Genomic DNA, 27,576 nt, shown 5'->3' with positions numbered 1-27,576 from the left:
GCCAGGCATTCACCACGCTGCTTTGGTGTCTCTTTTTGAGAGTTGCACAGCTGGGCTGCCACGGACAGGCCCACAGTACAGACTGGGGGGGGGTCTCCCTCCTCTGTCCCACTCTCACATGCAGGAAGGTCATTTTCATGTGTGCTTGTGAACTAAACGTGGGCTAACAAGTGTCAAACCATTAGAGTGCCCTGTGGTTCTTTCAGTGTTTATGGTTCCCGGAGTCAGGCTGTGAAAACACTCCCCGGGGACCGATGTGGCCTGGGAGGTGACCAGCAGCCTGGCTGGAGAATTGGGGACACCAGCCAGCACAGGGAACAGTGAGAGGACCCCATGACTAGAGAGGAGCTGATTACTTTAATGGATCACTTTTTGGTCGGCAGCCGTCGCCTCCCTCTGGCTATTTCCCAGGGGGCAAATTGCCTGCAACTGCTCATTGGTGATTTTCATTTTATTCCAAGCCTTGCGGTAGCCTTTTAAGGACATCTGCAAAAGGGAGAAAGGGGGAGGAGGAAGAAGGTCATTTGGGACAAACGGATTGTGCCTATTCTACCGCATCTAGCCCTGTGATGGTATGGATGACCTCGTATATGGGGCAGTGTCTGCATGCGTGCGGCGGACGCAGGCCACCTTGGGGCATCCAGAAGACTCTTCTAGAGCTTGTCTCTGTTCCATAAAGTGAGAAGTTGCAGGTTCCTTCTGTACTTCTTTGCTACTTCTTAGCCCCAGATGTGATGGGCCCAAGTATGGATCCTAATTTACTTTCCTGCTGCCAAGTGACCACTGGAAGGGCAGGTAAACGCACTGTGGAAAATGGAGCTGGGGTCTAGATGTGAGAATGCCAAGTTTCCCAAGTGACCTGACTGGGTTTTTAAGCTACCCTAAGGATGTCTTAAGTGCCCTCAGTGTGCAACCTGGTCTGTGGCAGTCTTGGTGCTTTCCTTTTTTTTTGATGCCAGCCTATCATTTGCACTTTTCCTTTTTCTCTTCCATGGCTTACAAGGGGCAAGGGTGCTTCTGTGCACACTGTACCATATGAAAAGGCTATGGGGTTAGTCAACATCAAAAACCCATGGCAAATATGTAAATGCATGGAATCGGGTTCTGAGTGATATTAAAATCCATTATTGGGCTTCCCTGGTGGCGCAGTGGTTGAGAATCTGCCTGCTCATGCAGGGGACACGGGTTCGAGCCCTGGTCTGGGAGGATCCCACATGCCATGGAGCAACTAAGGCCCATGAGCCACAACTACTGAGCCTGCGCGTCCGGAGCCTGTGCTCCGCAACAAGAGAGGCCGCGATAGTGAGAGGCCCGTGCACCGCGATGAAGAGTGGCCCCTGCTTGCCACAACTAGAGAAAGCCCTCGCACAGAAACCAAGACCCAACACAGCAAAAATAAATTAATTAATTAATAAACTCCTACCCCCAACATCTTAAAAAAAATCCATTATTATCTCAATTTTTAAAAACTGGCTTCTCCATGTATAAAATAGCAATCACTAAATTATCAATGGTTGGGAGAGGGATTCAGAAGCTTCCAGAGATCAATAAGAAAACAAGCAACTAAAAACACACCATTACTAGAGTCTCTTCCTGATAACCTGAAAAGACTGTCCCTAACAAAAAAAAGGAACTTTAAGGAAGAAAAAAAAAAAGAAGCCGTCTTTATTTTGGTGTAAGAGTCGAAGCAACGGCTGAGATTTCTCACAGGTATTACGTGTCTAAAATCCTGTATTCTTACCTCAGCAAACAAAATCCTAAACAAAAATGTGAGGGCCATAAGATATCGTGGGTCTTGGGACTTCCTGTAACTCACCTCTGCAATCTCCACTTTCCTCTCCCACATCCCGATGGCCTTCTCCAGGTCACTGTTTCGGATCTTCTCCCGGACATACATCATCACCTGTGGCACTCGGAACTCAGACAGCTGCTTCCGGAGCTGTTTGTTCAGAGCCATGGCCTTGGCCTGGTCCTGTGTTGGGAAGGACCAATTAAACGTGGGGCTCCCTGGCAGTTCTAGCCTCCTGGGACTTACTGGCCCTGGCATCTCTCCCCAGTTTCAATGTAGTTCTAAAAATAATGTTTACATTTTCAAAGGAGTGGGTGAAATCACAAGATTCTTTTTCTTTACAGATCGTGACATTTTCGTCCAGTTTAGAAACATTAAGTAAAGTCTAAAACAGTCTTTTACCCTCCCTTCCTTCCTTTCTTCCTTCCTCCCTTCCTTCCTCTATTAAGGAATATGCTTTACTTTTGATTGTTTAGGGGCTTTTTTTGCTTTGGAAAAATTATATATTTAAGTATACTTTGATTAGATCAATTTCAATTCATTTTCCTGCCTTTTTTTTTTGGCAGAATACACATAACATAAATTTTCCCATTTTAACCGTTTTTAAGTGTACAGTTCTGTGGCATTCACAGAACAATTCACATTGTTTTGCAACCTTTATCACCAGCCATCTCCAGAATTTTTTCATCTGCCCCAACTGAACGTCTGTACCCATTAAACACTAACTCCCCAAACCCCCTCCCCACAGGCCCTGGCAACTACCATTCTATTTTCTGTCTCCATGAATGTGACTACTCTAGGTACCTCATATAAGTGGAATCATACAATATTTGTCCTTTTGTGACTGGCTAGTTTCACTTAGCATAAATGTCTTCAGGGTTCATCCATGTTGTAGCATGTCAAAATTTCTTTCCTTTTTAAGGATGAATAATATTCATCCTTAAAATAATATAAATAAAACAATATATTCTATTATATGCATATACAACTCACTTTGGTTATTCACTCATCTGGCGATGGACACTTGAGTTGCTTCTACATTTTGGCTATTGTAAATAATGCTGCTACAAACATGGGTATACAAATACCTGTTGTTCAAGTTCATGCTTTCAATTATTTTGGGTATATACCTGGAAGACAACTTGCTGGATCATATGATTATTCAATTTTTTGAGGACTCTGTCTTTTTACATTTCATTTTCAAAAATCATTATACAGTAAAATTAACTAGTCTTTTTCTTCTGAGTGGCTTTTTGAATTAGCATTGTCCTTTTAACAATTGTTTTGAATAGGCAATACATTCAATTCAAATGGTATAGAAGTACACAGTGACAAGCTCCCAACCCACCCCTGTCCCCAGCCACACAGGTCCCCTTCCAAGAAGCATACACTATTTTTAGGTTTCACGCATCCTTCTAGAAATCTATATCCATACAAACATATATGTTTACCTTTCTGACCCAAAGAGTAGCCAATTCTATTCACTTTCATTCATCCAACTTTTTCTTTCCACTCAATACATATTGAAGATTCTTCTGTATCAACACATAAAGAATTTATTCATTCTTTTTAACAGCTTCATAATTTTCCATTGTATGGATGTACTATACTTTAACAGGTCCCCACCAACAGTCACTGAGCTTCTCCATCTCTTGCTATTACAACAAGCAGTGCTGTGCTTACAAATTTTCTGGGTATACATCATTTTGTAAAAATGCAAGTACAATATATCAGTAGGATAAGCTACTGAAAGTGAAATTGCTTATTCTAAGGCAGTGGTTCTCAACCAGAAGCTATTTTGCCCCCAGGAGACATCTGGCAATGTCTGGAGACATTTTTGTGTGTCACAATTAGGGGAGTGCTACTGGCATAGGGTAGGTGGAGGCCAGGGATGCTGCTAAACACCCTGCAAAGCACAGGATGGCCCCCACAACGAAGAATTATCTGACCCGAAACGTCAGTAGGGTCTAGGTTGAGAAACCCTGCCCTAAGCATATGTGTATGTACGGTAAATGGTGCTAACTTGCCTTCTCTTATAATGGTGAAGCCCATTATACTTCTGCAGCAATGTTTGAGACTGCCTGTTTTCTCCATTCTTGCAACACAATCTTACTTTTTCATCTTTGTCAATCTAACAGAGGGAAAATGGTACCTCATTATAGCTTTTATTTTCTGTTCCTTATGAGCAAAGAGGAACATTTTTCATATGTTTGAGATTTTTTAGCTTTTCTGTTTAAATCTTTGGCCCAGTTTTTTCCTATTTTTTGTTAGATTTTTCTTGTTAATTTATAAGACATTTATCTTTTAAGAAAATTAGCTCCTTCTGATATTAAGACTCCTTGGAGAAATGGCTAATTCTAGGACTGGGGCAGGAAATATACAAGAAGAGCCTGGAGCATCTTCTAGTTCCAGAAAGGAAAGAGGTGCTCAAAACAAAACACATACAACAACAATAACCACCCACAAAAATGGGGATATACCAGAGGAACACAGAACCTGACTGAAAGAGCTCTCAAAATCCAACTGGAACAATGGGAGCAACAAAATAAATAACGTTAGATTATAAACCAATATATAAAATTAATATTCATGAATTGATGCTGATATAAATAAATATTTTTTAAAATAAACAAATGGGGTAGAATTGACAAATCTCTCACAGAGAAGAATTCCAAAAAATTTATAACCCCGACTTCTTAAGCGTGGCCTGCACACAGGACCTTCCTTCTAAAGAGTAAAGTCTGAAAAGTGGGAAAGAGTAACTTTGCAGTGGAGAAACCTGTGGAACACCATCTCAGCCAGGTGATCAAAGTTAACATCAGCTATGAAAAGTCTTGTGGACAGGATGCTCCCTTGATATGATGTGATGAAAATAGCACTTTACTTCTGTAGAACAAGGCTACATCCAAGAAAACAAATAGCACAAACACAGGTAATTATGTAGATAATTATAAAAAAAACAGCATAATTGCATACTTTCCTTCTTTTAACTGATTTAAAAAGCATTTTCATAAAACAATATGTATATAATTTTATATTGGACCTATAACATATAAAATGTAATATATTTGACAATAATAGCACAAAAGCAGGCTGAAATGAATCTGTATTTGAGTAGGAAAATAACACCAGATGGTAACTCAAATCTACAGGAAGCAGTGAAGAGAACCACACAAGTGGTAAAGCAAGGTTAATGTAACAAATTCTATGAACATACTGCATCTCCTTTCTTCTTTCAGCTTTTGGATCCCTTCCTCACACCATTTACAAAGTAACTCACAATGGATCGTAACCTAAATTTAAGACCTATAAAAGTCTTAAGAAAAGACATAGGAGGGACTTCCCTGGTGGCACAGTGGTTAAGAATCCACCTGCCAATGGAGGGGACACGGGTTTGAGCCCTGGGCTGGGAAGATCCCACATGCTGTGGAGCAACTAAGCCCGTGTGCCACAGCTACTGAGCCTGTGCTCTACAGCCTGTGAGCCACAACTACTGAGCCTGTGTGCCACAATACTGAAGCCTGTGTACCTAGAGCCTGTGCTCCTCAACAAGGGAAGCCACTGCAACAAGAAGCCCGCACACCACAACGAACAGTATCCCCCGCTCGCCACAACTAGAGAAAACCCTCACGCAGCAACAAAAACCCAACTCAGCCAAAAATAAATAAATAAAATAAATAAATTTATTTTAAAAAAAAACTGGGCAAAGGCCTTGAATAGACATTTCTGCAAAAAAGATAGACATGTGGCCAAAAAGCATATGAAAAGATGCTTCATGTCATCAGTAATTAAGGAAATTCAAATCAAAACCACAATGAAATACCACTTCACACCCACTAGGACAGCATTAAAAAAAACACCTGAAAATAACAAGTGTTGGTGAACATGAACAGAAATTGGAACACTCACACGTACATTTTCTTTTTTCTTTTTTTTTTTTTGCAGTACGCAGGCCTCTCATTGTTCTGGACTCTCCCGTTGCGGAGCACAGGCTCCGGACGTGCAGGCTCAGCGGCCATGGCTCACGGGCCCAGCCGCTCCGCGGCATGTGGTATCTTCCCGGACCAGGGCACGAACCCGTGTTCCCTGCATCGGCAGGCGGACTCTAAACCACTGCGCTACCAGGGAAGCCCCATTTTCTTTTTTTAAGTTCTAGGAATTTTCTTTATATTTCCACTCAGCTTTCATGTATTTCTTTTTCTTATTAGTCATCCATTTTCTACACATCAGTGTATACATGTCAATCCCAATTGCCCAATTCATCACACCACAACCCCCAACCCCTGCCACTTTCCCCCCTTGGTGTCCATACATTTTTTCTCTACTTCTGTGTCTCAATTTCTGCTCTGCAAACCAGTTCATCTGTACCATTTTCTATGCTCCACATATATGCATAAATATACGATATTTGTTTTTCCCTTTCTGACTTACTTCACTCTGTATGACAGTCTCTAGATCCAACCACGTCTCAACAAATGACCCAATTTTGTTCCTTTTTATGGCTGAGTAATATTCCATTGTATATATGTACCACATCTTCTTTATCCATTCGTCTGTCAATGGGATTTAGGTTGATTCCATGACCTGGCTATTGTAAATAGTGCTGCAATGAACATTGGGGTGCATGTGTCTTTTTGAATTATGGTTTTCTCTGGGTATATGCCCAATAGTGGGATTGCTGGGTCATATAGTAATTCTATGTTTAGTTCTTTAAGGAACCACCATACTGTTCTCCATAGTGGCTGTATCAATTTACACTCCCACCAACAGTGCAAGACACTTCCCTTTTTTCCACACCCTCTCCAGCATTTGTTGTTTGTAGATTTTCTAATGCCCATTCTGACTGGTGTGAGGTGATACCTTACTGTAGTTTTGATTTGCATTTCTCTAATGATTAGTGATGTTGAGCATCCTTTCATGTGTTTGCTGGCAATCTGTATATCTTCTTTAGAGAAATGTCTATTTAGGTCTTCTGCCCATTTTTGGATTGGGTTGTTTGATTTTTTGATATTGAGCTGCATGAGCTGCTTGTATATTTTGGAGATTAATCCTTTGTCAGTTGCCTCATTTGCAAATATTTTCTCCCATTCTGAGGGTTGTCTTTTCATCTAGTTTATGGTTTCCTTTGCTGTACAAAAGCTTTTAAGTTTCATTAGGTCCCATTTGTTTATTTTTGGTTTTATTTCCATTACTCTAGGAGGTGGATCAAAAATATCTTGCTGTGATTTATGTCAAAGACTGTTCTTCCTATGTTTTCCTCTAAGAGTTTTATAGTGCCCGGTCTTACATTTACGTCTCTAATCCATTTTGAGTTTATTTCTGTGTATGGTGTTAGGGAGTGTTCTAATTTCAATCTTTTACATGGAGCTAACCAGTTTTCCCAGCACCACTTATTGAAGAGACTGTCTTTTCTCCATTGTATATCCTTGCCTCCTTTGACATAGATTAGTTGACCATAGATGCGTGGGTTTATCTCTGGGCTTTCTATCGTGTTCCATTGATCTATATTTTTGTTTTTGTGCCAGTACCATATTGTCTTGATTACTGTAGCTTTGTAGTATAGTCTGAAGTCAGGGAGCCTGATTCCTCCAGCTCCGTTTTTTTCCCTCAAGACTGCTTTGGCTATTCAGGGTCTTTTTTGTCTCCATATAAATTTTAAGATTTCTTGTTCTAGCTCTGTAAAAAATGCCCTTGGTAATTTGATAGGGATTGCATTGAATTTGTAGATTGCTTTGGGTAGTACAGTCATTTGCACAATATTGATTCTTCCAATCCAAGAATATGGTATATCTCTCCATCTGGTGGTATCATCTTTAATTTCTTTCATTAGTGTCTTATTGTTGTCTGCATACAGGTCTTTTGTCTCCCTAGGTAGGTTTATTCCTAGGTATTTTATTCTTTTTGTTGCAATGGTAAATGGGAGTGTTTCGTTAATTTCTCTTTCAGATTTTTCATCATTAGTGTATAGGAATGCAAGAGATTTCTGTGCATTAATTTTGTATCCTGCAACTTTACCAAATTCATTGATCAGCTCTAGTAGTTTTCTGGTGGCATTTTTAGGATTCTCTATGTATAGTGCCATGTCATCTGCAAACAGGGAGAGTTTTACTTCTTCTTTTCCAATTTGGTTTCCTTTTATTTCTTTTTCTTCTCTGATTGCCGTGGCTAGGACTTCCAAATCTATGTTGAATAATAGTGGTGAGAGTGGACATCCTTGTCTTGTTCGTGATCTTAGAGGAAATACTTTCAGTTTTTCACCATTGAGAATGATGTTTGCTGTGGGTTTGTTGTATATGGACTTTATTATGTTGAGGTAGGTTCCCTCTATGCCCACTTTCTGGAGAGTTTTTATCATAAATGGGTGTTGAATTTTGTCAAATGCTTTTTCTGCACCCATTGAGATGACCATATAGTTTTTCTTTTTCAATCTGTTAATAAGGTTTATCACATTGATTGATTTGCATATATTGAAGAATTCTTGCATCCCTAGGATAAATCCCACTTGATCATGGTGTATGATCCTTTTAATGTGTTGTTGGTTTCTGTTTGCTAGTATTTTGTTGAGGATTTTTGCATCTATATTCATCAGTGATATTGGTCTCTAATTTTCTTTTTCTGTAGTATCTTTGTCTGGTTTTGGTAACAGGGTGATGGTGGCCTCATAGAATGAGTTTGGGAGTTTTCCTTCCTCTCCAATTTTTTGGAGGAGTTTGAGAAGGATGGGTGTTAGCTCTTTAAATGTTTGATAGAATTCACCCGTGAAGCCATCTGGCCCTGGACTTTTGTTTGGTGGAAGATTTTTAATCACAGTTTCAATTTCATTACTTCTGATTCATCTGTTCATATTTTCTATTTCTTCCTGGTTCAGTCTTGGAAGGTTATACCTTTCTAAGAATTTGCCCATTTCTTCCAGGTTGTCCATTTTATTGGCACAGAGTTGCTTGTAGTAGTCTCTTAGGATGCTTTGTATTTCTGCAGTGTCTGTTGTAACTTCTCCTTTTTCATTACTAATTTTATTGATTTGAGTCCTCTCCCTCTTTTTCTTGATGAGTCTGGCTAATGGTTTATCAATTTTGTTTATCTTCTCAAAGAACCAGCTTTTAGTTTTATTGATCTTTGCTATTGTTTTCTTTGTTTCTATTTCATTTATTTCTGCTCTGATCTTTATGATTTCTTTCCTTCTGCTAACTTTGGGTTTTGTTTGTTCTTCTTTCTCTAGTTCCTTTAGGTGTAAGGTTAGATTGTTTATTTGAGATTTTTTTTGTTTCTTGAGGTAGGCTCGTATAGCTATAAACTTCCCTCTTAGAACTGCTTTTGTTGCATCCCATAGGTTTTGGATCATCATGTTTCATTGTCATTTGTGTCTAGGTATTTTTTGATTTCCTCTTTGATTTCTTTGTGATATCTTGGTTATTTAGTAATGTATTGTTTAGCCTCCATGCGTTTGTGTTTTTTAAGTTTTTTTCCCTGTAATTGATTTCTAATCTCAGAGCGTTTTGGTCAGAAAAGATGCTTGATATGATTTCAATTTTCTTAAATTTACTGAGGCTTGATTTGTGACCCAAGATGTGATCTATCCTGGAGAAAGTTCCGTGCACACTTGATAAGAAAGTGTAATCTATCTGGTTTTGGATGGAATGTCCTATAAATACCAATTAAATCTATCTGGTCTATTGTGTCATTTAAAGCTTCTGTTTTCTTATTAATTTTCTGTTTGGATGATCTGTCCATTGGTGTAAGTGAGGTGTTAAAGTCCCCTACTATTATTGTGTTACTGTCGATTTCCTCTTTTAGAGCTGTTTGCAGTTGCCTTATGTATTGAGGTTCTCCTATGTTGGGTTCATATATATTTATAATTGTTATATCTTCTTCTTGGATTGATCCCTTGATCATTATGTAGTGTCTTTCCTTTTCTCTTGTAACATTCTTTAAAGTCTATTTTATCTGATATGAGTATTGCTACTCCAGCTTTCTTTTGATTTCATTTGCATAGAATATCTTTTTCCATCCCCTCACTTTCAGTCTGTATGTGTCCCTAGGTCTGAAGTGGGTCTCTTGTAGACAGCATATATATGGGTCTTGTTTTTGTATCCATTCAGCAAGCCTGTGTCTTTTGGTTGGAGCATTTAATCCATTCACATTTAGGGTAATTATCAATATGTATGTTCCTATGACCATTGTCTTAATTATTTTGGGTTTGTTTCTGTAGGTCCTTTTCTTCTCTTGTGTTTCCCACTTAGAGAAGTTCCTTTAGTATTTGTTGTAGAGCTGGTTTGGTGGGGATGAATTCTCTTAGCTTTTGCTTGTCTGTAAAGCTTTTGATTTCTCCATCGAATCTGAATGAGATCCTTGCCAGGTAGAGTAATCTGGTTTGTACGTTCTTCCCTTTCCTCTCTTTAAGTATATCATGCCACTCCCTTCTGGCTTGTAGAGTTTCTGCTGAGAAATCAGCTGTTAACCTTATGGGAGGTCCCTTGTATGTTATTTGTCATTTTTCCCTTACTGCTTTCAATAATTTTTCTTTGTCTTTAATTTTTGCCAATTTGATTTCTATTTGTCTCGGCATGTTTCTCCTTGGGTTTATCCTGTATGGGACTCTCTTCTTCCTGGACTTGGGTGGCTATTTCCTTTCTGATGTTAGGGAAGTTTTCAACTATAATCTCTTCAAATATTTTCTAGGGTCCTTTCTCTCTCTCTTCTCCTTCTGGGACCCCTATAATGCGAATGTTGTTGCGTTTAATGTTGTCCCAGAGGTCTCTTAGGCTGTCTTCATTTCTTTTCATTCTTTTTTCTTTATTCTGTTCTGCAGCAGTGAATTCCACCACTCTGTCTTCCAGGTCACTTATCCATTCTTCTGCCTCAGTTATTCTGCTACTGATTCCTTCTAGTGTATGTTTCATTTCAGTTATTGTATTGTTCATTTCTGTTTGTTTGTTCTTTAATTCTTCTAGATCTTTGTTAAACATTTCTTGCATCTTCTCTTTCTTTGCCTCTGTTCTTTTTCCAAGGTCCTGGATCATCTTCACTATCATTATTCTGAGTTCTTTTTCTGGAAGATTGCCTATCTCCATTTCATTTAGTTGTTTTTCTGGGGTTCTATCTTGTTCCTTCATATGGTATGTAACCTTCTGCCTTTTCATCTTGTCTATCTTTCTGTGAATGTCACATGCATACATTTTTTTAATCTTAATCATTTTATTCATAGCAATTCTTGGCACATAAGTATTGTTGAAGGGATTCATGTATGACTACAGGATAGCAGATTCATGGCTGTGAATAAATCAAGTGATTAAGATCTAAGAGTCTGAGCCTGGGTTTGAATTGCTGATCTGCACGTAATAGAGGTGAGACTTGGAACAAGTAAACTTAAGATTTCTGTGTCTGAAGTTATATATACAATGAAATGGGGATAAAAATGTTACTTGCCTCAAGTTTATTATAAGGATTAAATAAAATAAATAACTTTGTGACACATGTACATTTTTGATGGGAATGTAAAATGGTGTGGCCACTTTGCAAAAGAGTTTGGCAGTTCTGTAAATGTTAAACCTAGAGGTACCATATATATAACCCACAGTTCCACTGTTAGCTATATGTCCAAGAGAAAAGAAAACATATAATCACACAAAAACTTGTACATGAATGTTCACAGCAGCATTATTCAAAATAGCCAAAAAACAAAAACAACACAACTATCGATCAAACTGATGAATGGATTAAACAAAATGTGGTACATGCAAGGAAACATTATTCAGCCATAAAAAGAAACAAGTATTGATACATGCTATAACATGAATCTTGAAAATATTATTAAAGTTAAAGGGTCACACTGTATGATTCCTTTTATATGAAAGGTTGACAAATAGCAAATTCACAGAGACAGAAAGCTGATTAGTAGTCACCTATGGCTGGAAGGTGGGAATGAGGTGAGGTGAAATGGAGGATTTCTAATTGGTCCGGGGTTTCTTTCTGAGGTGACGAAAATGTTCTAAAATAATTATGCTGATTGTTACACAACTCTGAATATACTATAAACCACTCAAATGTACACTTTAAATTGGTAAATTATTTCATATATGAATTATATCCCAACAGAGCTGTTTTTTAAAAAGTTAAGAAAATGAAAATATACTAAGTAGTGAATGCTGGGCTTTTAAAAATTGATTTCATGTTTTACTTGTAATCTAATAAATATCATCCCAAACAAAGAAATACCACAGGAATTCTGCATGGAGAGAGCACACAGACTTTTGCTTCACCTTTGTTACCGGCCACTCTGCAGCGAGACCAACTTTTTTGCAAAGGGTACTGGTTCTCCTTCAAAGATATGATGTGGATGCCATGGCAAAACTGAGTCAGATGTAGTAATCCTGTGGCTTTTTGGCCATTGTAGGCAGGTTTGGGGCCACACATGCTGCTGGGGACACTTCAGGCTCATTCAAGGCAATGATAGTAATAACTGAAATAATGGCTTTAAGAGGTTGACAAAGCATCGTCCTTTCTGATTACTGCAACAAGGGCTGTGACGTCTTTTTCACAGACGTGGAAACAGTTCTGTCTAATTCAAAGGCTTGCTCAAGGCTAGAGACTGGCAACACAAACCTGATACCAGGCCTTCTGAATACAAGTCCAGGGTTCATTTTCCGTCACCTTGCCCTCAAAGTCTCCTTTAAGTCATATCCTAGGTGCGTGTAACTGGTGGAAATTCAACTCTATGTGTTCAACAAAATAATGAGAGCACTCAATCCCAATGCAGATATCGGGAGCTCAGATGACACCACACATTTTCACATGGTGACCACAGGCCCTGGAGTGGGCCTGGGACAGAGGTCACAGGTCTGCCATCTGAGCATCTGCCGTACCGAATGAGAGCTCCATGTTTAAAGAGCTTTCTCTCCTTTACACAGAAAGTTATATTTTGCCATGTGTTCTTTTTCTCATATCAGTTACATTATTACATGCATCATACATTTTTTTTGCCAGATTGAATACACTACACTTTGAATGTGGTACCTTATGGGTCACTTAAGGAATTCTTGAGAGTCATCTGGACTCCGTAGTTTCTAGATGATTTCATGATTTCTGACACTAGATTCTAACCCGGCAGTAAAATGCAACACCATGGACTGGAGCCTCCAGGGGCCACTTTCTCATTTGATGGCCCAGAGCTATTTTGGTTTTTATTATCTAGGCTTTTCTACACAAAAACCAAGGTGGCCTACATCGTGGTGAACGCTGACCCGAGCCCTTGCAGACAGAAGGAGAAAAACACCAGAAACAGTATGTTTTACCCTCTCCTACCTCCTCTACTTGCAGGGTTTCTTTTTCAACTTTTTCGAGTAACTCTTTTCTCAACAACAACTCTTTGTCCAGATCGACGGACATTTCCATGGCTCGGTGTAGCTTGCTCTGAAACATAACAACACAGCAAGTCTTGAGCAAAGATGATTGCTTAGAACTATAGGAAGGATAGACATACAAACAGCTCTTTATTAAGCAGGAGACTAGAAGGACCAACCAGGAACTTGGGCCTGCCCTTCTCATGGCTGCCCAGATTTTCAGAATCCTGGTGTCTAAGTGGCAGGGGAGGAGAGGACCTCGGGAGGCTTGTCCTCACCTGCAAAGTAGCCAGATACACCTGGGCCCAAATCCCACCCCACCACTTACTAAGAGAACCTCTCTTAACTAGGGCTAGTTGCCTTGTAGGGTTGTAGAAAGGCTTAAGGGAGACAAACCTGGTAAAGTGTTGAGCACAGTGCCTGACACATGGAGAACCCACGGCAGACGGCCGCCATCACTACCTCACTTGGATGAAGAGGTGGATGCTACTGTGAGCCCACTGTACAGGTGAGGGAGCTGACTTTTAGGGAGGTGAAACAACTTCCCCAGGGTCACAGAGACGAGGGGGAGCCAGGTTTGATCCCAGGCAGCGGGACTTCACAGCCCATGGACTCCACCACTGTCTCCAAAGCCTATGAGGACTGGGCATGCTGGTGCTGGAGAGTTTCTGCAGGAGCTGCTCCACAGCTTCCTGTTGCATCTTTTGCTGCCGCCCCTCACCAGCTCCTCCCTGGCCCCTGCTTCTTAGGTTTGCCCCCTTTGGACCTCCATCTACTAATGGTGAAGAGTCAACCTGGGGGAGTTGGGATGTGCTCTGCTTGGCTGAGGAGGAGGGGGCTGAGGGACAGAAGCCAGTGACTCCAGGGGGCTGGCCAACAAACCCTGAGAACCTACCCAGGCACTGGTCGGCAAAACAACCTAGGCCCGGCCACCAAGAGGCCGGCTCACAGCCCTGACGGAGGTACAAGAAGAAATGCCAAACTGCAACTGTGCCAAGCACCAAGAGTGCATGGGCACTGGTCCCGAAGGTTTCCCTGTGGGAAGGGATGCTGGAAAAAGAGAGGTGAAGTCAACTATGTCTAGGTAAGAGGGGTGGGAAGAACATTTCAAGCTAAGGAAAGAGCCTTGGGAGAGGAGGGTCCAAAAGGAGCCGGGGAAAGGAGGGTACTGGGGCAATGCCCGAAGGTATCAAATCTTAGACCCGGCAGAAAAGCCTGGAGCCACCTGCCTGGGGGAACTGAGAGCACCTGGGGCCACCTCCCTCCCCATTCCTCTCCTCTCCAATCCCTTCTTTAAGGCTCATTTCCTGTTCCACATCTTGCATGAAGTTGCTCTTCTGAGGAAAGCAAAAGTGGATAAGAGGCCAGGCAGAGGGGGTCAGCTGTGGGGAAGGGAAGGCAGGACAGGTCTTCACTGCACACCAGCCAGTCAGGTGGGAGAAAAGGAGAGCAGAGGGAAAACAGTCATTCACCCAACAACTTAGAGAGACAGTTAGAGACACAGGGCAGGAAAGAATGGAAGCTCGAGGCAGCCCCTGGCTCTGCTGGGGCGGGGCCTTCAAGGAGGTGTAATGGAGTAATTTGGGATCCTGAACCGGATGATGGTCATTGAGGCAGCTACTTCTGAAAAGGCATGTTAGCTTTCTGTTGCTGTGGAACGAATTATCACAAATTTTGTGGCTTAAGGTAACACACATTTATTATCTCACAGTTTCTATAGATCAGAAGTCCAAGCACAGTGTGGCTGGATTCTCTGCCCAGGGAGCGACCCACCGTGTGGGCCAGGGCTGGGTCTTATCTGGACCTGGGGTCCTTGCCAAGCTCACAGGTTGTTGGTGGGAAGCATTTCCTTGAAGTTGTAAGACCGAGCTCTCCATTTTCTTTCTGGCTGTCAGCAGGAGGTGGCCCTCGGCTCCTGCAGGCCGCCCTCAGACCCCTTCCATGTGGTCCCTCTATCTTCGAGCCGGCAATGGAGAAGTTTTCATCCAGAGAATTCCCTTCATGCTTCAAATCTCTGCCTTCCTCATCCAGAGAAAACTGTCTACTTTCAAAGGGCTCATGTGATTAGGTCAGACCCACTGGGATAATATCCTCATCTCAAGGTCAAGGGTGCCCTCTAATCTAATCTAATCATAGAGCAGAATGGAACCTAATAACAGAATCCGTCGTATCCAGAGCCCTGGGCATTGTGCAGGGGGAATACACCAGGGGGCGGGGAGTCTTGGGGGACATCTTGGAATTCTATCTAACACAAGGCATCACTAGTTTATACACGGATCACTAGTTTACAGTCAGTTAAGAGCGACACCTCAAGGCTGTAGTCACGTGCTTATATTCTATCAGCCTCCATCAGGCAGGGCTTGAAGGCATAGCAGAGAAAAAGGGTTGACTGAGACCCACTCATAAAACTCATAGAAGAGAAGAGACCATGTTTGTCTCCTTCACAGCTGTACCCTCAGCACTTAGCCGTGTGCCTGGCATACCGTAAGTACTCAGTACATTTGGCAATAGAGGAAAATTATTCTATATATTTTAAATGAGGTCTTATATTTGGGTGTTTGACATTTATATGAAAGTGATCCCTCCTGCCACCCTTCCATCCCCTAAACATACACCTGAATTTTTAGCAGTTTTTGACAATACATGCTGAGCACCTGCTTTGGCCAGGCCCTGTCCTCAGCGCCAGGGACACATCACAGACCAGCCAGAGGTCTGTCCTGGTGGTAAGTCACAAAAACTTGCTTCTGAGAGGCGACGCATCGGCCCATAGTCCCCAGTAGAGTCCCCATTCAAACCCAGGTGAGGCCGGACTCTACAACCCACAGTTGTTGGGCCCCGTTTCCCCCAGGAGGCCTGAGAACTGAGACACGGAAAAGTGAGCCTGCTTCTCTCTCAGCCCCTCGCTGTGTCACCTTAGGACTCCAGCAGGCATCTCGTCCCAGCTCCACCATCTGCTTGCTATTATTCTAAACAGGCCTACAGGCATGCTGGCCCCTGGGATTCTGACCGGAATGGCTCCCATTCTGCCCACCGTGGCCTGCGTTGCCGCTGTTTGGGTGTCACAATCAACAGGCACTGTGCATTTAGATGTCCTAAGCAGCGCAAGCCCTGGACCTAGCTGTTGCATTTTATAAACCAGCAGCTCCACTCCAAAGCCCTAGCTTTCCCCCACAAGACCAGACTGGCCCTGTGCCACTCAGTTGATTTCTCAGAATAAGATCAAGGTCCAATGTACCTCGAGGTACATACCACGTACCTCGAGGCTCTCCAGTTGGACACATGAATTTCAGAATGTGAGCACGGCCTTGTGTACACATGTTATGCCAGGGGAAGGCAGTTGGGTGAGGTGGGACACGCACTGGACTAGGAGTCCAAGCTCTGTCACAAACATGTTGCTTGAATCCGGCAATTACTCTGCCTCTTTCGGCCTTCGGTTTTTCATTTGTAAAAGGAAAATGCTGGACAAACATAAACCTAGTCTAAACACATTCGAATTCACATTTTTAAATGACACTGTGTGGGCCAAATGAAGCTTACCTATGAGCTACCTAAGCCCGTGGCCGCTCTTGCCACCTAGACACTAGGCCAGGGGTCAGCAACCTTGCTCTGTAAAAGGCCAGATAGTAAATATTTTAGGCTTTGCAGGCCAAGGGGCAAAATTGAGCATGTTGTGTAATTACCTACACTAACAAGAGAGAAAACAAATTTCCACAAATGTTTTATTGATAAAATTCAAAATAAAATAATCAAGTATAATATTTTGGAATGCAGGTCTACTATTGAGGAGAATGAAATTTCTCAGGGAGAAATCAATTTTGCTTAATTGGGTTTCAAAGGGAGTGTCCTCTATCAAATCAGTTGCAAATGTTCTTCTGTAAAAACCATCCTTAGCTCCCAGACCAGTGGGCAGGATACACGGGCCCACAGTTAGCTATTGCATCAGACAGCTGCCAGCAGGGTCACCAGGCAGCCTGGTCTGCCGAGGACAGGCCATGCTCATACCCACAGTTTCTGCTTAATTATCAATAGTGCCTCTTTCTCTACAAAAACGGTTCTGTGTGGATGAGGAATTATTTAGTAGATTTCTGCTTTATAGCTAAGATGATTTCCTTTGCAGGGTTTTAAGCAAGGAAGTGCTTTCACACACTAAATTAAACAGGGCCCTAAATGTGGCTGGTTATCAAAACTCACTGTGCATAAAAATCATCTGGGAGTTAAGGAAAAAAAAAAAGATGCATGGCCCTCACCCCCTAATTCAATTGGTCAGGGTTGGACTAGAGAGTCTGTCTAACCTTTAAAAAAACAAAAGGCTCCTTGGATGGTTCTAATGCGCAGCCAGGATTGTGGGGACATCCGGAGTATTTCAGGAGACATGGCTTCGTCGGGAGAAATCAGAGAGCAACAGGGGAATGAAGGACGCCTAGGCTCTCAGTGAAACAACAGTGGTGCCCTAGTACCTCTCTGTGGCTGGAAAGGTAGGCACAGGAAGCCCGGAGGACCAGCGCGGACCTTACTTTGTACGCGTTAAGGATCCGCAGGGTGTTTCTGGATACCAGCTTCAGCTGGATCAGTTCTTGATTCCTTGCTTCAATTGTCTTTAAAAACTGAGCATTCTCGATCTTCAGCTGCTGAAAGTCAACATCGTGGAGGGCCTCTCCCACCTCTTCCTTCTACAGCTCAGAGAGAGGAAACGATGTGAGGTTGTGACTTCTGAATGTATGGCTCGCACCTTGCAATTCCTAGTGAGCTTTTGGAAGTCAGTCATCATTCAGTCATTCAACAAACTTGGATTGGGGATCTGCTTGGTGCCAGGCATGGTGTTAGGTCCAGGGATAGAGATCTGAGTAAATATGATACTCCCATACTCAATGACAGTTCACAGACAGGTCATAGCGTGGTGTAGAGGGACACACAGGGGCAGAGGGCAAACAGAAGCCCCTCAGCCAGCCCAGAAGAGAATAGAAGGCTGGGTCAGGGAGGCTTTCCCCAGGAAGTGGTGCCTAAACAGGGCTGTGTAGGAAGAAAGGCCATTTAAAAGTTGTTTTTAACCTGGAAAACCCAGGACAAGCAGCCCATAAACGTCCTTCCTTTGATCCCATGACATTTCTGCATGGGGGGTGTATCAGTGCACCGGGTTCACTCCCCAGCCCTGGTCCCACCTTACCTGCCCCACCAGGTCTGTGCCATCTTACATTTGTGGTACACAAGAGCCAAACTCAGGTCTGTTCCCCATCCCCATGTGCTACTCATGCTGTACTACCTCCTAGAAGGCATCTTCTTCCCTTTTCCCCGAAACAACAGAACAATTTCCTTAAGCCCCAACTGACCCACCCTCTAGCTCAAATGCTCCCAGCCCATCTTCCACACCAGAGGGCAAGCCCTCCCTCCCCGCAGGCTCCTGAGGCTGTGGCTCCTGGTCCCTGCCACTGTTTCCTCTGTATGGCAGTTATGCATCCATGCCTTTTCTCACCATCACCACTCCCTGCTAGCCTGCGAGCCTGCGAGGGCAGGACCACATCAGTGTCATCTCTGTGTAGCAATGGCTTTCAGGTTAAAGGTCATCCATCTGCTTCCCCTCTCACGCTTCAGGATGCCTGAGCTTGCATGAAGTCCAGAGAACTAGGAACTCAGTATCAGGAGGCAGCTCAGCTGGGGCCACGTTCTTTCTTACGCTGAACTCAACTCTCCTTGGCTGACACTTTCACCCCAACCCAGCTCCACCCTGGGGGCCCTCCCAAGCAGTATGTTCTCTTCCCCGCAGCGACCAGAGCACTCGGAGTCAGCAGCCATGGCTCTTGTGGGCTCCTCCTCCTTGGCCCCATCAGTTGCAGGTCCTCTGACGTGCTTTCTCTCCCCTTGCTCTCCATTCCCTCTCCTACGTGGACTCTAGTTTACAGATTCTTTCACGTGTGGCACTCTCCCTGAGACACAGTGCTCCAGGTGGGCTACTCAGAACAGAGTGCAGTGAGACCACTCTTTTCTGGAGGGCACTGTGGAGTGCAGCCTAGGCTGCAGCACTGCCCCCAGCTGAGCGGACTTTATCAGCTTCTCCATGACTAAGCCACCCAGCACCTGTGCAGATATTTGGGAGGATCAAAGTGGAGGACCTTACGTTTGTCCTTAGTCACCTCATGTGTTAAAGTTGTCCCAGCCTGTTGAGCCTTTGGGATCCCAAGTCAATCAAGCAGTAACTCCCAGACATCTTAATTCTCCTGCCCAACTCTGTGTCACTGACAGTGGCCACCTCTGATGCACATGCATCAGCACCCATATAATGAATTAATAACAAAAATATTGAGCTAAAAGAGGATGGAGCTATGTAACCACTTTCTAGAGGCCCTGTGCCATGTCTGCCTTACCGCCTTTAATCAGGAGCCTTTAAGGTCAGCTGTTCAAAGACTTACCAAGGCATACTACTAACTGTGCCACCCGGCCACATTCCCCAAAAGGGTCAATAAGTATGTCATGAGGGTCTTTTAAATTCAAGCCAACTCCATCTACAGATTTGCCAGCACAGAAACTGTATTAGTTTCCTGTCGCTGCTGTAACAAATGACCACAAATTCAAGGGTTTAAAACAACATAAATGTATTATCTTATAGCTCATGAGGTCAGAAGTCTGAAATGGTTCTTTGGACTAAAATCAAGGTGTTGGCAGGGCTGCATTTCTTCTGGAGGCTCAAGAGGAGAATCTGTTTCCTTGCCCTTTCCAGCTTCTGCAGGTAGCCTGCATCCTTTGTTCACAATCCCTTCCTCTGTCTTAAAAGTGCATCACTCTGACCTCTGCTTCCATTACCAAATCTTCTCTGACTCTCATTCTCCTGCCTCCCTCTCATCAGGACCCTTGTGATTACATTGGACCCACTCAGATAATCTACAATAAACTCCCCATCTCAAGATCCTTGACTTAATCACACCTGCACCATCTTTATGCCACGTAAGGTAACATACTCACAGACTCCAGGAATTAGGACGTGGACATCTTTGGGAAGACGTTGTTCTACCCACCACAGTAACCTTAAAAAAAAGAAAGACAAAGCCACATACCTGCCTCAATTGTAAAAGCATCTTTTTCCTCTGGACTTTGAGAGAGGCATTTTTCAAACATAATTTATCCTTCATATTATCCTGAAAAATAAAAGCAAATTTTAATCCATTGCTCTTCTTCTTCCCTGTTGGCTTGAAAAGTTGGCAGGTCTGGGGCTGCAAAACTAAACCTTGAGCCCTAACATTCTGTCACCTTTTTTTAAGTCTTTTATGGCTACTCAAGCTGGTGTTGCTATGGTATTTTACTCATGATCAAAAAGCAGAGGAAACTGGGTCTGCTCCATACAAATTTTCTATTGATTTTAAATTCAAGATAACTTGGGTATATCTTTAGGTATAGGGGCCTTTACTGACAAAATGATTTATGATTCTTTGGTCTATTATTCTCTTGGTAATTTACATAATTTTTATTACATATAGCATGTTACAGTTAGTGACTCTACCTATCTCCAGGATCCAAAGTTTGACATGCTACAAAACCTTTGGAAAAGAAGGAGCATTTTATGTCTCATTCTTACAATAATGGAACTCAAAGAAATTAAGATTTACTTGTCGCATGCCATGTAGTCACCTGACTAGATAGACTCACACCTTTCTCAAGATAACATCAGATCTTGAAACAAACAGCAAAATACAGTAAGTCGCCTACATACGAACGAGTTCCATTCCGAGAGCGTGGTCGTAAGTCCAATCTGCTTGTACGTCCAACAAAGTTAGCCTAGGTACCCAACCAACACAATCAGCTGTATAGTACTGTACTGTAGGTTTATAACGCACGTTCACATCTTTGACAGTTCGCAACTTGAAGGTTCCTATGTAGGGGACTTACATACGGTCTGAGATACTATGAATATTCATCCTGCCTGACTGATTTTAGACTTGATAAACTTGCATTTTAAGACACACATGCTGTGAGGGACACAAAAAATCTGCATATGTGGGCAGCGTTTACAGTGGACCAAATGGAGTGGGGCTGCCTCACGTGGGCCACTTCTGTGTCATCGTTCTATGAATCTATTTCCCCTTCTAAGCTCTAACCTCCTGCCCACTCACCCTCCGGCGGTTCATGTCCTCAATGTACTTCATCACTTTCTGAGTGGCCAAAATACTCCCTTTCTTCTTGGATATGGTCTTTAGAATATCTTTTTCAAACTCATGCACTTCTCTCTGAACTTCGGTCCACCGAATTTCAGCTTCCTCAACGATAGCCTGGGGGAGCCAGCACAAAGAGAGAACAGTTTACAAAATTTCTCAAGGATATAGCCGTCTAAGGAAACCTACACGTATTGGGTGACCTATTTGTGTCCCAATGCATAACGTTTCTTCTTAGTCTTAGAAATATATCCTTAAGATACAAATTGGACAATACGAATATTATTATTTAAAAGCATGCCTCAAAAAAGTTATAGTCTCGATATAAAGGGGAAGAACAAACAAAAACAGGGCCTTGGGACTTCCCTGCTGGTGCAGTGGTTAAGAATCTGCCTGACAATGCAGGGGACACGGGTTCGAGCCCTGGCTCGGGAAGATCCCACATGCCGCAGAGCGACTAAGCCCATGTGCCACAACTACTGAGCCTGGGCTCTAGAGCCCGCGAGCCACAACTACTGAGCCCTCGTGCCACAACTACTGAAGCCCGCACACCTAGAGCCCATGCTCCGCAACAGGAGAAGCCACCGCAATGAGAAGCCCGCGCACCACAACGAAGAGTAGCTCCCGCTCACCGCAACTAGAGAAAGCCCACGAGGAGCAATGAAGACCCAACGCAGCCAAACATAAATAAATTAAAAAAAAAAAAAAAAAGAGGTGATGAGGGTAGATTTAAAAAAACAAAAAACAAAAAAAACAGGGCCTTGAGTATCTCCAGAAATATGTATTTCCATATCTGAAACATTATTTATCCATTAAAAATTATAACATTAATATAATATCATATATATATAAAATATCTGGAAGGCTATATGCCAAAACATTAACCACAGTCATATCTGGAAAGATGGATTAGTGGGGAGGCAAAGAAGCACTCTGTAATTTTAAAAAAGATGCTATAAATGAATCTATGTATTGATATGGAAAGATATTATTAAGTGAAAAGTATGGTTTATAAAATAATATGATACCTTTTTATAAAGAAATTCATACACACATAGAAAATAATATAAATTCTAGGAGAAAAATACAAGAGCCAAATACAAGTCTTAGGTGGTAAGACTGTGGATGTTTTCAAATGTTCCTCTTTTAGCTTACCTGTATGTTTAAATTTTGCTACAACAGAGATTGTCTTTAAATAAGAAAACACAAACACACATACATTATTTTAAAGAATGAAATGAGTAGCTGCAGAGCAAATCATCTTTGTTCAGGCTTTTTCACTGGGCACCAAGAAGCAAAAGTATCTTCCTTCTCCGGCTGGCGTCTGGCCCCAGCCTCCTCCCTTCCCATCATCTTCACAGGCCAGAACATCCATCCACATTAAATGCTACTTCCTATGCATCGCTCTTCTGCTCAGTTATCCTCACTGGGGTCCTGATTTCTAAGACATCAGAGAGAAGCCCCTCTGCTTGGCTTTCAAGGTCTCACAGCCCTACTCGACCTGATTTCCTACCATAGCCCCCAAAGCACCCTCTTCTCTAATCACACCAGCCTCCTCAAGGTCCTAACTTGCCATGTTCATTCCTACCTCCACTTCCTTGTTCATGTCATTCACCTTACCTAGGGTGCCCTTGTCTTCCTATTCCTTAAACAAATGCCAGCATTCTTCAAGGCCATGCCAAGTCCTATGTCCAGCCCCACCTCCTCAACACAGTCTTCTTTGACCACTCTAGCCCACATCGTGATGTTTAATCACACAGTCTAGCATGGCAGGACAAAGCTACCACATCCTGACCTCCTTTAACATGTTAGAATTCAACGATGCATGTTTGGAAAGAGAAAGAAGAAGAGAGGGGAAAGGGCAGGAGGGAGGGAGAGAGGGAGAGAGGGAAAGAAGGATAGGTTTATGCAGTACAGATGATTCTATCAATGGAGACATGAGTCCACTGATCCATCTCTTTCAAGGAAATGAGTGTGATTCTGTGCGTGCCTCCATTTAGAAATGGAAAAAGTTAGAAATAGAACAGAAATATCTATTTTTCATACAACATGGCTACCAAATGCAAGCCAACAACTTCATCCCATGGGCAATGAAGTTAACAGCGATGTTTCTTCTCTGGAGGAAAACTGATTGCAGTGGCCTCCAACAAGACATGAACCATGGTCATGGATGCTGCATATGGAGGGTGACAAGGGATTTTTCACCCAACTCACTGACTTAAACCTCCAGCCCATTTTATTATTAAGAAATTATTATAAATTTTAAGGGCATTTATGGTAATTATGGTTATGGGTTTTTTTTTAAAAGAATCCATATCTTAGAGACATATATTGAAATATTTACAGATAAATATATGTTTAAGATTCACTTCATAATAGCCCAGTGGCCTATTACGAGGGGGAAGTTGGTAGGGATACGGAGGGAACAAGAGTGGCCATGCATTTATGACTGTTACGTGTGGGTGTTGAATACATAAGGGTTCGCTGTGCTAGCTTCTCTACATTTGTGTATTTTGAAATTTTTCATCTTAAAGAGTTTAAAATTTGATATCTCCTCAAGCAGGTGGTAAGTTCCTTAAAGGTAGGTCCTCAATTTATCTTACCCTACTTGTGTTTCTCTCAAAGCACCAACAGTTGTATGAACATACTATAGGTACTTCTTGCTGAGGCGGAAACGGGGAGCCCAGGGAGGACAGCCTATAGGAAGGTATACCTCGTGATGCTGCAGGTCCCTCTCGGCATTTGCCCTTATGTGCCTTATTTCACTCTTTGTGTCGTCCAGCTCTTTTTGCACAAGCTTCAATTTTTGGTCCACGCTGAGGCCTGTTACACGTTCCAGACTTACGCGGGATTTGGATCTACGCCTGCCTCGTAACTGTAACACAAGAAAAACAAAGCCATTGTCAAATAGGAATTGGCAATAAAGCAGCCTAAGGTGGGCATCGAAACGACCACTCAGGCCTGCTAGAAATCGCTCTGAATGACATCCAGAGAGAACCAATTCAATGTGAAAGGATTCTGGATATTAGGCCTGAGGTGATGTTCATTTCACAAGTCAACCTAAGGCACCGTGCCAAATACTTCAAAGGCCTATGCTTGACAATGAACTGAAAATAAATAAGGGAAAGTGTCTTGAGGGTGGGAAAACCATGAACCTGCTATAGACTAGCACTCAAGTCAGTGTCAGAGAAAACCTGGAGCTCAGTGCTGCCCAAACTGAACACAGAAGAGAAACTGCATCGGGGGCCACGGTGTTCAGCAAAAACCAAAAAGACAAGAATTTTGGATTTCCTAGGCATTGAAGCCAAAGGGCAAAAGCAGGTGGCCCAGGGAATGTGTGGACCTGAAGATGACATTGTTTGGCCCTCAAAAAAATAGACCTATACACAGTTTTAAATTAAAAAGAAATTAATTACCCACATTTGAAAATCAGAGGTTTCTACCAAAATAATCCAGATTTCCAGCTTCTCTTGAAAAATCAGCTGCTCTGGCAATACCAGGTTGTCTGGCTGGCCCTTTTAGATGAGGGAGGAACTCTCCAGTGCCCACACCAGGCCCATCTTCACTCCTGTCTGTGGCTGGCCAGGCCTTGAACACGTTTGGGTCCCCAGAATGAAGGGAGTTATTTCAAATTAACTAAGATATTCTGTGAGGGTCAATCCACTGTGAGTTGAACCTGATTCCCTTCATACTCATTTGAAAGAGAAACCTTGAAGGGGAAGGAAGAATCAAAAGTAGAACAGTGAGAAAGTCATATGCCACTTGGCCAAGAGGGAACACCAAAAATGGACAACAAACACCACTTGCATCTAAAGGGACAAACAGAATAAAAGAATTCTTAGATCTCTCTTGTGTACCTGTGCAATTTCTGCTCCTGACATTCTAATTTCTGATAATTGTGAAGGTCGCTGGTCCCTGGGCTCCAATTTATTGTAATATTTTTCAAACATCTCTGTCTCAGTTTTGAGAGCAGAGTTTCCGTGGCTGCAAGACAGAAGGTGCCTAAGTAAGTTCCACCAATAGGAGTTTAAACCCCAGATAACTAGTATTTAACACTTACTAGCTTCGTATGACCTTTTGCAAGATATTTAACCTCTTGGTGCCTCACTTTCCTCATCTGTAAAATGGGAATAATAACAGCACCTATCATCGAGGGTTGTGATAAGAAATGCAAAGACTTTGGGTCAGTGTCTGGCACACAGTAAATGCAATTTAAGTATTCTATATATTTTTAAAATACATCTAATGAGCCACAAAATTCAGAGCACTGGGATTACAGGCATACTTTAGGGATATTCCAGGTTCAGTTCCAGACCACCTCAACAAAGCACATATTGCAATAAAGTGAGTCATATAAATTTTTTGGTTTTCCAGTGCATATAAAGTTATGTTTATATTATACTGTAGTCTACTAAGTGTGCAATAGCATTATGTCTAAAAATATATATATACCTTACTTTGAGAACTTTATTGCTAAAAAAATGCTAACCATCATCTGAGCCTTCAGTGAGTCATAATCGTTTTGCAATAGTAACATCAAAAATCACTGATCACAAATCACCATAGCAAATATAATAATAATGAAAAAGTTTGAAATATTGCAAGAATTACCAAAATGTGACAGAGACACGAAGTGAGCAAATGCTGTTGGAAAAAGCAGCATCAATAGACTTGCTCAATGCAGGGATGCCACAAACCTTCATTTTGTAAAAAACACAATATCTGCAAAGTGCAGTAAAGCAAAATGCAATAAAGTGAGACATGCCTATATATTTTAAATTGCTACAAGTTTCTTCTTCAAGTATCTTCTAACCCATTTGTGAGTTTCCTTCTGAATTACTACTGAATTCTTGAAATTACACACATCCACAATCTTCGGAGGTTTTTCCTTTAGTTTATATTTCTTGCCTCTTTCATTTCCAGCACGCAATGGATGAAGCATCCACTAGAAGTCTATTATAAATGGTGGAAAAGCTTTGAATAGATGGTTTTTAAACAACTAGAGATAATAAACCTAGCTTATTCTGTATATGCCAAGATTATGACCCTTTTAATTTATGTAACGTACATGTATGCTCTAATATGAGTGTGTATAATACACACATATGTATGTAAATGTATATATGAGAGAGAACAGCTCTGATATTTGCATACATTATTGAGCTGAATATCTGTTTATTGAGCTGAAAACTCTGTTTGGCTGAATTTTAAGATTAGTGGGAAAGGATCAACAGAAAAGCCCAATATATCAAAGCATCTTTCTTTTTCAGCATATGTCATGTTCCCAATGTAGGCTGGGGAGTTACACCCGAGTCTTAATCTTAGCACTACCACTGACTAGTTGTGTGACTGTAGGAAAGTGACTTAACTTTTGTGTCTGTTTCCTCACCAACCTTCTAGGGTTATGGGCCATTCTATAAGGTAATATATGCAAAATACTTGGCACATAATAAGCACTCAAAAGATTGTAGCTATTTTAGCAATAATACCTCAATTCTGACCTAAACTATTTATAAATATATTGAAGTAACACCTATTCAGCTGCCAGGCCAGGATATTCTGTGTGAGACCAGTAAGTTGTACAATTAACCTCAACTACATCATGGAATCTTGACATCCAATTTACTTGCTATAGTAGATACTAAAACAGACTGCTAAAAATACAGAATATTGAGCTAGTCCTTCTTTGCTGTCCACCTCCATGCTTATACTCAGGTTCAGATATAAGTTGTTTCATACTAAAAACATCTCAATAGCCTCCTTTCTATCTGCTGCCACATTAATTTTAGCATAGAATCTTAGCATTGGAAAGGGGCTTAGAGGTCACCTGGTCCAAGCTGCCGCCGCACAGTAGAGGAGCGGCTAAGCACACAGTGTGGCACCAGACAGACCCACCAGGCTGAAGCTCTGGCTTCACCAATTACCCTCTGGGCTTCGCACCACCTTCTTTTTTTGGCTCCATCAGTGGCTTGATAGCGCCATGGCAGTGGAAACACGGGAATAAAGAGCAAAGGTAAGCGCCTTCCCCACTTTGGGGGTCTCAGTTTCCTCAATGTTCAATGCGGGCTAGGAGCATTCGGTGCTGGACCACGCTCCGGGCCCACACGCTGAGGAGGGACCGCCCCCAGAAGCCGACAGGCTGGTACCTGAGCTCTTCCACCAGCCCACACAGCTGGGTAACAGGCAGCTCGCTCTCATCCTGGGCTTGCGCCTCGCTGGCAGTAGTCTGAGAGTCCTCGTCCGTCATCACTGCCGAAGCCACCCTCGTCAAAGCCCCTTGTTAATGCCGAGTGCGGCCGAGAGCGCCGTG

General features: G+C 42.3%; 1 protein-coding gene across 3 annotated transcripts; it reads right to left on the bottom strand.

The window, feature by feature from the left end:
- Positions 1–8: 8 nt before the first annotated feature.
- On the bottom strand, positions 9–27,576 carry CFAP263 (cilia and flagella associated protein 263). 3 transcript variants are annotated; one of them, XM_060000842.1, is made up of 9 exons: positions 27,413–27,576; positions 25,124–25,250; positions 23,980–24,141; positions 21,228–21,383; positions 20,175–20,255; positions 17,643–17,798; positions 13,091–13,198; positions 1,817–1,972; positions 9–486 (listed from the first exon to the last, which is right to left on the bottom strand). In XM_060000842.1, exons 1-9 carry the CDS (start codon positions 27,511–27,513, stop codon positions 358–360), a joined length of 1,176 nt encoding a protein of 391 aa, XP_059856825.1. In that variant the 5' UTR covers positions 27,514–27,576; the 3' UTR covers positions 9–357. The 3 variants fall into 3 exon arrangements, with proteins under 3 accessions (XP_059856825.1, XP_059856824.1, XP_059856826.1); XM_060000841.1 differs by lacking the exon at positions 9–486 and having other exon boundaries at positions 1,490–1,972; XM_060000843.1 differs by lacking the exons at positions 9–486; positions 1,817–1,972 and adding an exon at positions 4,489–4,688.

The sequence above is a fragment of the Delphinus delphis genome, chromosome 20 (assembly GCF_949987515.2).
Source record: "Delphinus delphis chromosome 20, mDelDel1.2, whole genome shotgun sequence".
Classification (NCBI taxonomy): domain Eukaryota; kingdom Metazoa; phylum Chordata; class Mammalia; order Artiodactyla; family Delphinidae; genus Delphinus; species Delphinus delphis.
The sequence above is the reverse complement of the archived record's forward strand: the minus strand, read 5'-3'. Positions and strand labels throughout refer to the sequence as shown.